This window comes from Colletotrichum navitas (genome assembly GCF_030913465.1).
Source record: "Colletotrichum navitas strain CBS 125086 chromosome Unknown LY79scaffold_1, whole genome shotgun sequence".
Taxonomy (NCBI): domain Eukaryota; kingdom Fungi; phylum Ascomycota; class Sordariomycetes; order Glomerellales; family Glomerellaceae; genus Colletotrichum; species Colletotrichum navitas.
In genome coordinates, this window is record NW_026850547.1 from 395,169 (window position 1) to 407,606 (window position 12,438).

Below are 12,438 nucleotides of genomic sequence, written 5' to 3' on the forward strand. Positions count from 1 at the left end.
CGCCGGTCCGTATCCAACCGCATCGCGACCGACCGACTCCGCTGCACTGCCCATCGCCGTTAAACTTCGTCCGCATCGCCTCACCTGGCCTCTAGGCAGCCTCTTTCTGTCCTGCTTCGGCCGCGCTTCATCCTCCTGCACCTCGTCATCCCTGGCGCTTCCGCTCGCCAAGTCGGTCTGCCGTCCAGCCCATCATCTCGCCTTTCGGCAGCTGCCACTGCCGCTGCTGCTGCGTCTGCTTCAACCCGACCTTTGACGGTTGAAGGTTGGCTTTCCTCCTGGTCTGTCTTGCCCTCCAGCTCAGATCGCTTCGGCCACTTCCCGATCCACTAGCAGCTGCACACGAAGCCGTCCGTCGCCCGCACCTAGAACGCCCGTTAGGGCTGGAGGTCGGACATCAAGCCCAAGGCGCGCCGCATCTTTGCCGCGCTACCGACTACTGGCTCCAGACGCCCCGACGCAAGAGCCCACCAACAGACGGACAGGGCCCATCCCGACGGCGCGGGCCTGGCTTTTGTCCTTTCAATCTCCAACTGTCGTCGTTGCGCGCGTTCAGAGGATGCGCCGTCGCAAGCCGCCTGCCTGTGTGCTTCTGCCGCTTATCAGCCAGCAAAAAGTGCGTGCCCCCTCTGTTGACACCATGCCATCATCTCGGATTTGCGGGGGAGCTAGGGGGGCCGGCAATCAGTCGCCCTCCTTCCACCCTCTGGTATTGACGATACCCGTGTCCGTACGTCGATGGAAGTGCCGGCGGGCGATCGAAACACCCTGCTATTCGTTCGATTGTCGCCGTCTCAATACGTCGCCCGTCAGCAGACGATGCACCTGTATGAGATCAAAATAGTACATGCATCAGAAATTCCCACCAACTACGCCCTGCATGCCACGACCTGCCGCTCTTCTTTGGACGACTCTGATTCACAGCTAATCTTGGGAACACCCAGTCCAGTCCTACCGCGCCCATTGTAGCTGCCATGCGCTGTCTTGTTCAAACACCCCTCGCGTGTATCCCATTTTCCACACCCACACCCACCCACACTCAATACCCTCCTCTCTGGTCTCGTGGTTGGTGCCGTCGCATTCGTCGAGAAGCCCCACACTGCTTCTCGCTGTTTCAAGTCTCGTCGGTGGCCTTTCTCGAATCCGCGCCGCCGCCTCCGTTTTGCAGTACCGCTTCTGTCGTGGCCGAATTACATCTGAGCTCTGGCGGCACCTCAGGCTGTGGGCTGGCGTCGACGAATGTGTTGTAAATTAGACGGACCGACTAGTGCAAAGCAACTCGGCCCAAGTGCTTCTCACTGTGCCTTGAGACGCAACACCGCCATCGCCACCCTCGGGGCTATCAGAATCATTACACAGTAGTGCTCTAAATCAACCTTGGGACGAGGCGCAGACCCCCAGTGAGGCCCGGGCTCGCGGACCTGGCCAAGACACCTCGTCGGGTCACGACCAGGGGGCCACAATCCGAGCGGGCATGTCCCGACTGACACTTTGGAACTTTGGACGGGACCCTGGACCCAACCACCACGAGCGACTGAAGGCGTGTGTGTGCAGTGCAGTGCAGCTCACCACCCAACGTACAATATAGGTACAGTGGGGGCTCAAAAGTGTCCGAACGCACCAATTTTTGTAGAACTAGGTTATAGGGGCTTACTAGGGGGCTTACAGGGGACTGAGATAGCTAAAGTATCTTTACTTCTACTAAGCTCTCCATATCTCTACGCATACAAGTAAAAAGAGAAAGAAATGTCAGTATAGTATACAAATTGAATTTATAAAACAAAAAAGTAACATTCAATGATACTTATATTACCTAAAACTGAGGGGTGTATTGCCCTGAATACTATAAGTTTAGTTGACTTAGGGTTGAATCTCATAAGCTCGGATACTTTTGAGTGGTCACTGTAGGTAGCCCGGAGGGTCCCCTCCCTGTCAACCCGGTACCAAAGGTCCACAAGGCTTAGACCTGGCTCGCACTAACGTGTCGCTGTTCTGGCCCAAACCACATCAACCAGTCCGGTCGGTTTCCTAGCTGGAACTGGACAATATCCGACCGATATGGTGACAGCGTAACATCTCTAGGCCACATATTCCGGCCATCAAGTTGTCCGGTCGCTTTGTCATCTCTCAGCAACATTCGACTGTGAGAGCAGCGGATGTGTAATGGAACCAATGGGTACGTTCTCGTTGAGCTGCCCGAGTCCAAGGTGTCATTGGTTGTAAGATTCGGTGGGATGAGAGTACATGAAGCGGGAGAGATCAAAGGCTCAGTGTTCGCCAATCGTTTGGCTAGGTATACGAACTTCCCAGAGAGGGAAAGGCCGCAGCACCTCGGACTATTCTCCGTTTCCACGCAGGTTCGGATCGACAATAGCCACAATGCGATGCAGCAGCAGAGGTTAGCCAGCTGTCATACGGTACTACATAGTATGTATACAGAGGGCCTGATGACATCGTCATTTCCCTTCTCCACCCCCTTCTTCGAGGATGAGAGCATTGGGAAAACGGCTGACGAGGGATATTGGTCAGTTTACTAGAACGCACAGCGACACAGCTGCCGCAGGTCATGGGACGACGACGAGCGAGCACCAAGGACCGGCGACCGTAATCGCAGCAATGAAAGCGGGTTGGAATGAGGACGACAAGTCTCGAACTCTAGCGCAACGGCATTAAACGAGGTTGCATCGAGACTGCTTTCCCCAGCGACGTACGTGTCCCCACGGGGCCTTCAATCCAACGCTGACAGTCGCGGCCCCTCCTATGGATACTGCGACAAGCGAATGCGATGTCTTCAATTTTATGTGACAAGCGAATGCGATGTTTTCAATTTCACGATTTGACTTGCCTTACCCGCAATGAATCGGACGCTTACCGAGCTACGATTGACGGTACTTGGCAGCCGACGCACGACGCTAGGCATCCACGCTGTACGGTCCAGTCTCGGCGGGTTGCGTTTCCAGAGAGCGGTGCATACCAAATCAGTCCTCCCAGTTGTTTTCACCATTGCCGTTGCCAGTGCCGCCGACTCTTGACAGCAACTCAAGCAGATTCTAACTTTTTCTCTGTTTCAAAGGGTTTCCAGGGCTTGATGGGAAAGCTATGCAACGCCCCCCCTAAGCGGCCTATCGGCAGCATATCGTGACCCTCGGCCGGTATCGGACCACTTTCGCAGGTAACGCACCGGCATGCTAATCACTCTTGCGGGCGTTCGTCGCTGAATATATCGGCGGTTTAGAAATGACACTTGGGGGGGGGGGGGGGGGGGGACGGTCATCATACTATCAGATCCCACCGCATTGGGATCAACCGCAGTTTGAACCGTCACATCTTCACGGACGGTCAAAAATCCGCCACGCCATCTTGCATACACCGAGCGAGGGCCGAGGCGCATTCACTGGCCCCGTAGGGCGAGGAATAATGTAGGGCTGGCTCGGCTGATGCGTCTGGGTCACACCGGATAACAAGCAGAGTGCATATGGGAGAGGGTTGAGCTGCCTCTCTCTGTCCGTTCGTTGTGTGTGTGTGGCATGCACACACACACACACACACACACACACACACACACACCAAAATACGGCCCGTTGTCCTTGCCGATTCGCCAGTGGGATGTGCGAGAGAACGGCGCAGACTTTCGATTCCACGACGTCATCTCTACACACGTGCGCGCACATATTGCAGATTCCAGGTTGCTTGTATGGTGCTTTTACGGCCAGCCATTGTTTTGCCTCTCGTCCTGGATAATTTCCACCGCCTATCAACGGTCACGAGCACGGGCATGAGCGCACAAGACGGCATGTCGGTTGTGCAGGCCGTCGTCTACTTGATGCCTCTCTCTCTCTCTCACTCTCTCCATCTCTCCATCTCTCTCTCCTTCTTACTCGCGCGCGCGCGCTACGCCGTGGCTGAACCAGGCGCACTTTTGATTCATGGCTGTACGCCCTAGACTCAGCCCCTCCTACACTTACACCTGTGTAGGTAGGCAAAGCCACCTGTTTGTAACGCCCGCCTTCCACCAGTCAAGACGCTCAGAATCCTTCCGCTGCCACCCCTGATATTCCTCCCAGCCCTACGAGGGACCGACCGCTCCGCCGACTGCGTCTTTGAATGCCCCCAAAGTCTGACATGCAGCGGCAGGTTCCAAAGCGGTGCTGTGGCCGCCCGTCCATCTCTACACCGGAAGGGTGCCGTCTTACAGAGGCAAACGGGCGAGCTGAAGCAGTCAACCCAAATTAATGTCTTGAGCTCGAGCTAGGGTCGTCACCTGCACGCTCGACGTGGCCAGACATGTTACATCCGGTTGCCCTACGGTGCTGGATGCTGCAGCTGCGCCGCCCACGAACAGGTAGAATCTCACCAGCCGTCGACCTTTGGCTCCTCACCCCCTCGATTATGGATACTGTCAGCCGAATGCTTACCAACTGGCTTCGCATGATTTCGCGTTCCCTCTTTGGGACCTGTCGAACAACGCGAGCTTACCAATCGCGCTTTCAAGTCAACCCCGCACAAACCGCAACAAGTATTATTGTAAACCAAACACCGGGTGCCCACGACCGAGAGATGCAACGGTGCGATCCATCCCGCAGCCGCCATTATTCAGATCCGAGGAGCATGGAGATTTGGCTCATCGGGAGGATTTACCGTTTTGCCTCAAGCGCCTCTAGACGGCCACGACCAAGAACTGCCAGAGATCCCCCGACTCGTGGTACGTGGAGAGATGAGATTGACCAAGAAGGTATCGACGACCGTTGAAATGGCGCATGCAGGCTGTCGACCTCGCAGCGGTCCTTCTCCATCCACACCCACGGCGCAATCGCCTGGAGGACACCTTTTTTTTTTCTTTCCTAGCTTATATTTCAGCATCTAACTCGTTGTTTACCCGCACGCTCCAGCAACCGTAGAACAGATAAGGGCGTTTGGCTTCTGCCATGTAGCACAAGACGCCAGTGGCTCGTTGAGATTAACTGCTCCTTCTCTGTTTCAGTCAAGATGCAGGCTTGAGCATTTCAAAAGACTGTCCGAGTAGGGAGTCTTGCGCTCGTACACATTGCGTCGAGACAGCCAAAGGTAACCCATGTGCACCATCAGTTTCACATACAGGCCGGCCGGCACCTTCTCGCCAGATGTACTCGGTGCTCGATTTCGCGGCCGGGCCTTCCATTGTTGGCTTCTGGAACCGTTCAGTGACTTACAGATGGCTGTCCGGGGAATTGCTAAGGGGGGCGGCGGCGCACGGCTTGTAAGTCCAATCGATCCAGACAATGTGGCCGACAACGGTTGACGACTGGCATGTCTCGACTCCAAAGAAGCGACCTTTCGAGGGCTAGCGGAAACGATCCAACCTCTTGACGCTTTCAAATTGACGGTCCGGCACACAGCGATGTTTTCTCGTCATCTAGTGTAAGCAGACGTTTGAGCAGATCCTAGTCGAGGAACCAGACGGACCAAAGGATGGGCCATGAAAGTGAGCGCCTTGGACGGATACCGTTGGCGGGGGTCACCATAAACACAGGTCAGCCTCGCGTCCTCACCTCATCCATCCAAGTTCAACCTGGCGGCCAACCTCTACACCGTTCATCCCCCTCTGTCTCTCTCTGTGGGCTCGGGGACGTGGCTTAAGCGGCCTGCGGGCGATCCTTCAAGCTGTGGCTGGAGCAACCAGCGTTAGCAGGCGTGCGTGGGCTAGCAGGGAGGCCGATCCTACGGCCCTCGTAGACCAACCATCGGGCGTCGTCTGGACGTTGAGGGGGACGCAATCACAGATTTTAGGCTCCCGAATTGAGTCGTTTCTATTTCGGACGGGCATGACCTCAATGTCACGCTGTGGCCCCACGTCCCTGCCTCTGGTATTTGGTTCCCCCGCCTCGCCGGTAGTCGGCCGACGCGTCGGATTACAACCACATTATTCCCCCCGCCCATGACAGTTCCTGGTTGACGGCCCTGGGTTCGTCCGAAACGGTCTATTATCCGTCTTGTTCAGCACGGATAAGAGGGGCGGGGAGGTGGCTGTGTTCAGAACAGAGCTGTCTAGGCAGGTTCTCGTCATAGGGAAAGGGAACCTAGGGTCTTCGCTTTGGCATAGGAATAGCGGTGTTCTTTTACCACGAGTGCTCGTCACCAGGCCTGGCCGCTCTTGGTTTACCGGTATACCACACCGTGAGGGTTCACGACGAACCGGCTCCTCAATGCCACTGGGCCACAGTGGCACCGTCTTCGTCGTATCGACAGCGCGGGGTCAATGAGTTCTGAGACTTGGTGCCAGAGGCCTTGCCAACTGCTTTTCTCGTTCCTCTCGATGGCCTTGTACATTGCAGTTCGAACTTCACGGCGGAGTTCCCGTATCTCTTGCTCTAGGATTACCATGAGGACACCTCTACCGATGCCCGCGCAGCCCCCTTTGTTGTGCATCTCTTCCTTCCATCCAGTACGGGTCTGGTCCATCGACTCCAGTGTCTACAATACTACCGGTACATCACCATCTAGGCCCAGAGAAGGGGTATCCTCCTCCGATCGCCGTCTTCCATATCGACGTTGTGACTGCTACTCCGCTCGTGGGGTTTCTCGACGCGGCCTTCTCTCGTCCGGCAGCTGGATGCTGTTCCGTCTCTTCTTATCCACCCGAAACTTATGCAATGGGAAGGTGAAGGTAAGCAATGATCCCTCACCCGCCGCTCCCGATGCCACGCCTTCCAAGCCGCCTCCGGTCCTGTCCTATCACGCATGGACTTGGCCTTGGTCTCTCTCTCTCCCCCCCTTTTCTTCGACGAAGACAAGGGTCGAAATCCTCCCGCCTGACTGACTCCTCCCCGACGACTTGGGCCAGGCAAAAGAGACGGAAAAAAAAAAAAAACCTGTTAGTCCCTCCTGCCCATCCCTGCTGCCTTGCTTCCCTTTGTCACAGCAGAAGGCTGAAGGAACCGCCTCTATCGCAAATGGGAGCATTTGAGTGTGCGATGGCCTTTGTACACCCTCCCCCCCCCTCTCTCTGGCCTTACAAGGTCATGATTGGAATGCTCTGCCTTCTCGCCTGGGAAGTCCTTGCGCGAGAGAGTATGCTGTGCGTGGCAAATATCGGAAACGGAGTACAAGTTCGCGAGCCGAGGGGGAGGGTGGCCGGATTCTGTGATAGGCATACTGTGATAGACATAATGTGATAGACATACTTCGCCAAATCAGGAGATGAGTCCATGATGCCACAAGGGTATCTGAGCTATCCCCCGTTAGTAACCACCCCTCCCCGTCCCCCTTTCTGCCTCTCTTCCCACGGGGATTTGGCGCCTCCCGACTTGCTGAACAGCCGCCGGGGACAGCATCACCGCGCTGCGTCTCCCACCATGGCTGACAAAAGCAATGCAGGACCCCAGCCGAACAGCCTGTATCCCAACAAGCCCTGCAGGTGGAAGAGGCACACAAGGCGCAAGGAGGGAGGGGGGGGGGATTTGGACAAGAGGCGAACGGTACCGGTATGTAGGTGGAAGCCATGCCAGGTTTTATGTCGGAATTGCACGCCACCCACATCCCCCACCCCTCTCCCTCTCCCGAGTAGGTCCGCTCAGAGCACCTACCCTTTCCAGACCCTCGCAACTCCTCCTCGAGATCACCTGCGTGGAGTGCGAGGACCGATGGACGGGGACGGAGACGGACCGGGGGGGAAGGACGAGAGGGAAGGGACGCCGCGGCCGTCTTCAGCACCGTCAGCGGCGCGCTTTAAACTGTAGGGCTGTGTCTTCCAGGCTTCCTCTTTTCCCGTCTTGACCGCATGCTGTATATGATCAACGCCATGCACCGTGTACATTATACGTACCTGATCTCTCTATCTTACACCCGCGCGGTTGAGAAAAAAAAGCGAAAGGGGGGGGGGCTGCTTAGAAGCAGTATCTCAGCCCCCCTCCCCCCTTCCTTCACCTCCCCGATGATCACTCCAATCCCTTGAGAATATATCACAGTCTTCCTTCTACGGTTCCCGAGGACAAGTGGACAGACCGACAGATAGATCAGCGGAGGGGTAGGGAAAGCCCAAGACGACGAGATAGGGAGGAGGCACACGTACCGGGTGCTGCGTTACCGGAACCCTGACTCTTCAGGCCTAGCCCTTACGTACCTGTTTAGGCTCCTCCTCCTCTTCTGCCCCTTTCCCAACCACTGGGTTCTGTTTGGTGTCCATCTTGCAGTTGAATTGGAATTTGGAATTGAGACCGCAGCGTGCGGGCGTCGTCTAAGTAGGAAGCAAGATCGTCCTCCCACCCCACCCCCCACTCCCCCTCATCACATCTGCAGAGGTGTGTCCGCCAGGCTGGGATATCCCGGAGCCGAATTGGCCGTTTCGCCAGAGGAGAAAATAAACGGCAAGGTTGAGTTCCGTATACCGGATATTGGACTGGCTTACAGGAAGGGGGAGAGGGGCACGGGGGGCAGCAAAGTGATCGGGCGAACAAACGACACTCCTCGTGGTTTTGACAGCAAGGAGGGGGATATCAATTAAAGAAAGGAAAATGAAGAAGAGAGAGAGAGAGACAAGCTAGTTCCCTGAATATGAATAGAAACGTTCCCAAATCTTAAAAATCCTGCTCCTGAAGCAGAAAAGACGTCGTTCGCAGTATTCAGCCCCATCCAGTGTAACTAACGACTGCATACCAATGCCACGCTTCTGTATGCCACGCTTGTTTCTTTTTTGTTCGTTACTTAACCAACCAGCTAATCTGCTTGTCGTCGAAATCATTCATTCTCCTTGTCCCGCCCATACTACAGCCTTATAATCTCCCATGTCGAGCCTTGAAGATTGCCACCTTGTCGTCGTAAAAGAGAATCTCGCGAAGCCGGAGGCGCGGCCGCGAGTGAACAACGTCAACGTCACGCACAGAGTCGTCGTCGTCCGAGTCCTGTGCCATGGCGGACGCCTCCGACTGCGAGTCCTCCACTTCTACCGCACTTGCCGGGGTATTGTCGTCCTCGCCCTCCTCTTCGGAGGTCTCCTCGTCCACCTGGCTCGCCGTCTCGTCGTCTGTACCGTCCTCTTCCTCGTCGTCGTCGTCGTCTTCACCGTCGACTCCCGAATCTTGTCCAGTGGCGCCGTGATCAGCCGTGACGCTTGTGGCTGAAGTGCCGCTCTCCTCCGCAGGTTTGCTCTCCAGAATCTCGAAACACTTGGTCGAAATACCCACATAGCAGAGCTGGATCTCTGGGCGCAGAGTGATGATATCCACCAGCTGCAGAGCCAACTCTCTCGAATCGAAGTTGCCGAGTACATGGTCAGCGATGTGCTGCAGGTTGAGTGATCGTAACTGTGGAACACTCGGCAGCCTCTGGAGGAACGTGTGCTATATATCGGTCAGCGCTGGACGTCAAAACGTGACTCCGAGGTAGCTGGAATTGCTCACCCAGTCTTTGTAATACAGCGAGATGGCGAGCTCCCTGATGCTCGCCATGCGTCCGCTCGTCATGTAAAGCAGCATGTCTGTCGGTAGCACCCAGTTGCGCCAACGGGAAGCATCCATCGGTGCATTGCTGCTGCTGCGCTTCCGGTCTGAGCTGTCGAGGAGGACCTTCTGCAAGCTCGACCGATGCCTCTTGATGACTCCCTTGAAGATCTGCTCAATAGTCACAGCCGGTGGACCAGTGGTGCGTCTGCGATCCTGCAAAAAGAGGACTTCCAGGCTGTTTGGTGCCAGAGTGTCCCTGAGAAAGCTGATAAGAGTCGTCGAAGTCATGTCGGTATGAATGCTCTTGAGGCTGAGATGATACTCCATGGCCTGTTTATGAGGGCCATGAGATCCGAATCTCCCTACCGGAGTGGGCGTGAACTGTCGGCGCAGGGCCTTCCAGAGATGCTCATGCTGGGCGCATTCAAGTATAGTCAGTGTTGTCAAGACTGTCCAGTCGATCGCCTGACAGCAGACCTGAATTGATAGAGGAACCCTCTCCAGCTCGAGCGTGCGCAGCCTGAGCTTGCCGTCCAGCCTCTTTCGCGATAAAGTGGGAGGCGCGTCGTTGGCATTGTTGCCGCCAGCGGCAGGTCCTTTCTCGGACTGCACGTCCTCCATCGGCTGGCCATTGCTCTCCTCGTGAGTGCTTGAAACAACGCCTGTTGCCGCCGGAAGATCTATGCCCTGGTCTGACTCGACCACACCGTCCGCTTGCAGGTCGTTTGCTCCAGCAACCTCGGAGTCACCCAGTGTCGTTGAGGTCTCGACGGAATCCGAGTCGGGAGCTGTGTCTATCTGCGGCGTGCCATCGGAGGACAGCAACGGGACCTTCTCCCGGGGTTTCGAAGTTGTTTTCCGACGAATATCATAGATTCGGCCGACCAAAACGCCCAAGACCCCGCCCAGCCTTCTCTCGCCAATGGTGCTCTCGCCTGGCCATCTAGCATCCCGGTCGATCTGCCGCAAGTCGGGCCCGTCCCAAGTCTGAACGAAGTCCTGATAAATGGCCTTCTGGGATATGCCCACGCGCAACTCCTGCAGACGGTCCTTGGATCTTTCAATAACTACCGCCATCTCATCTAGGTAAGCAAGCTCGTCAATATCCAGAACGGTCAGACTCTTGACGGGAGGCAGGACACTAAAGGTAGGGAACTCGACTCGGGTTTCCGCATACGGTATCGCAGCCCGCGGTGCCGGGTGGACAGCGTCCGATGGAATCAGAATACCAATCGCGGTGAGATTGCTGCCGGCAGGCACTGCCGCATGAGGCGGATTTGATGGAGGCGGAGTCGAAGACGCGGACGAGCTCGAGCTCTGGGAGTTGTCGTGCCATCTCACCCAGACCTTTTCGAGCTTCGACTCGCCATCCGGGCACTGCTCTGGAATGGAAGCCAACGCCATGAAGATGTCGGACAGAACACCGGTCGGCATATCCCAAACGAAAGTCTCCAGGTTGACCATCTTTTCGATAGCCAGCGCCACCAGGGTGCCCAGCATCTTGCCGCTCTCCTTGGTTATCATGTATTCCGCAACCCAGTCGTGCGGGCCATTTCCCAGCGAAAACTTTCTCGTGTACTTGGCATAATCATTCTTCTGTTGTCGTACGGAGGGGCTGTAGCTAGGTTTATAGCCGGGGTAGAGCATCTTGCGGGTACGGCGGGCGAAGGAGCTGCCGAGGCAGATAGTGGAGAGGCCATAGGTGAGGGCATCAACGCTCTTGGAGTCGGATGTTGTCATCTGGTTGGCATCAGGCCAGACAATGTCAAATCGGGAGTAGATGTGAGGAACCGCGAGGTTGTGGAGGTTTGAGTTGGTTAAGGCGAGCGAGGTGAGGTCATTCGTGTGGGTGATCTGGGAAACACAAAGGTTAGCAAAGACAGGTACAGCCATTCACACATGTGTTAACAGCGGACTTGCCTCCTTAATGATCAACCTCAAGATGTCCACTGGCAGCTCAAGGAGGGTGAGTTTCTTCTTGGCCACACAAGCCGACACAACTGCATCCCATTCCTTATCCTTCCCCTTCATGAGCTTGCGCATGACGGTCGAAGGGTCTGGTCCGGTACCGGGGTTGGCATCATTGCCGGCAGGCGTAGACTGAGTTTGTGCGCCATTGTGGTATGAAGACACAACCTCGTTTGGATGCGGCTCAGCGGCTTGATGGGTCATGGCGTCTGTGGTTTGCAGGGCTGGGGCCATGATCACGAGGACCCTTGGCGCATGCTTTGGACTGCGACGGCAGCGTCAATCAGCCGGTTGGTCGGCTGGCCGAGAAAATAACAGGTGGATGTGGTGTGATGTAGATTGATTTGTCTTTTCTTATGGCAGTGGGGTGGGTTTCGTTGCCAGGTAGAAATCGCGGAGGGGGCGTCGTGGAAAGAAGCCGGTCGGCAGGATCGCAGGAGGATTCGAAGGGAAAACGCGATCGTCAGTTGAAAGCCACAGATAGGGTCAAAGGGCGCAACGAGAAGGCGATTGAAGAAACGGCGATTAGGAGAAGGCTGGTGCGAGGAGCTTCGTCGAGGAAATTAGAAACTGGCTAGCGAAGGTGTTGGTCGAGCGAGGCCAATCATGTCATGTCGGAACAGGCGAACATGGGCGTCACGAAAACCCGTTGCGGCTCTTCGGTGAGGAGGAAGGAGGAAGCGACGGTAGTGGGTGTGGTGGTTGTCTGTCGTCAGTCAGTCAGCCAGTCAGTCGTCGATCGGTGCGTTGTCTGTGTCGGGTCTGTGGTGGTTTAGTGCAGCTTTCCAGCCTACGAAGCACTCCGCGCGCGCTAAGGTGGGTGGATGGCCCTGTCACACGTTCCCCGGATATCAAGGGCACGTAAGGCTAAGGTGCCTGGTCGTTTGGCTTACCTCAGCTTTTCGAGGTTGGTTGAGGGGTGGAAAAGTCCGACTTCTCCGGTTCGGAGGGAGGGATGTATTTGCGGGGGTACGAAACGGAAGGAACGAAGAGACGAGGGAAGGAGCGGGCTTTTCTGTCGTCGTTGTTATTGTTGAAGAAGAACATCCGTATA

The 12,438-nt window shown here is 56.0% G+C and overlaps 3 protein-coding genes across 3 annotated transcripts; 2 read left to right on the top strand and 1 right to left on the bottom strand.

Annotated features, from left to right (window-relative positions):
- The first annotated feature begins 6,075 nt into the window (after positions 1-6,075).
- Positions 6,076-6,990, top strand: LY79DRAFT_4778 (uncharacterized protein). The gene has a single exon (XM_060553246.1). It carries the CDS (start codon positions 6,236-6,238, stop codon positions 6,794-6,796), a length of 561 nt encoding a protein of 186 aa, XP_060420537.1. The 5' UTR covers positions 6,076-6,235; the 3' UTR covers positions 6,797-6,990.
- LY79DRAFT_4801 (uncharacterized protein) lies at positions 6,859-7,431 on the top strand. Its single transcript, XM_060553262.1, has 2 exons — positions 6,859-7,216; positions 7,354-7,431. Exon 1 carries the CDS (start codon positions 6,930-6,932, stop codon positions 7,149-7,151), a length of 222 nt encoding a protein of 73 aa, XP_060420538.1. The 5' UTR covers positions 6,859-6,929; the 3' UTR covers positions 7,152-7,216; positions 7,354-7,431.
- Positions 7,432-8,747: 1,316 nt separating this feature from the next.
- On the bottom strand, positions 8,748-11,618 carry LY79DRAFT_503135 (F-box domain-containing protein; the record flags this gene model as incomplete). Its single annotated transcript, XM_060553378.1, has 3 exons — positions 8,748-9,314; positions 9,375-11,270; positions 11,316-11,618. 3 exons carry the CDS (start codon positions 11,616-11,618, stop codon positions 8,748-8,750), a joined length of 2,766 nt encoding a protein of 921 aa, XP_060420539.1.
- Between the last annotated feature and the right edge of the window lie 820 nt (positions 11,619-12,438).

Bases quoted from the DNA above. Each gene is read 5' to 3' on its own strand.
- LY79DRAFT_4801 (XM_060553262.1), top strand. From the start codon at position 6,930: ATGGGAGCATTTGAGTGTGCGATGGCCTTTGTACACCCTCCCCCCCCC.
- LY79DRAFT_4778 (XM_060553246.1), top strand. From the start codon at position 6,236: ATGAGTTCTGAGACTTGGTGCCAGAGGCCTTGCCAACTGCTTTTCTCG.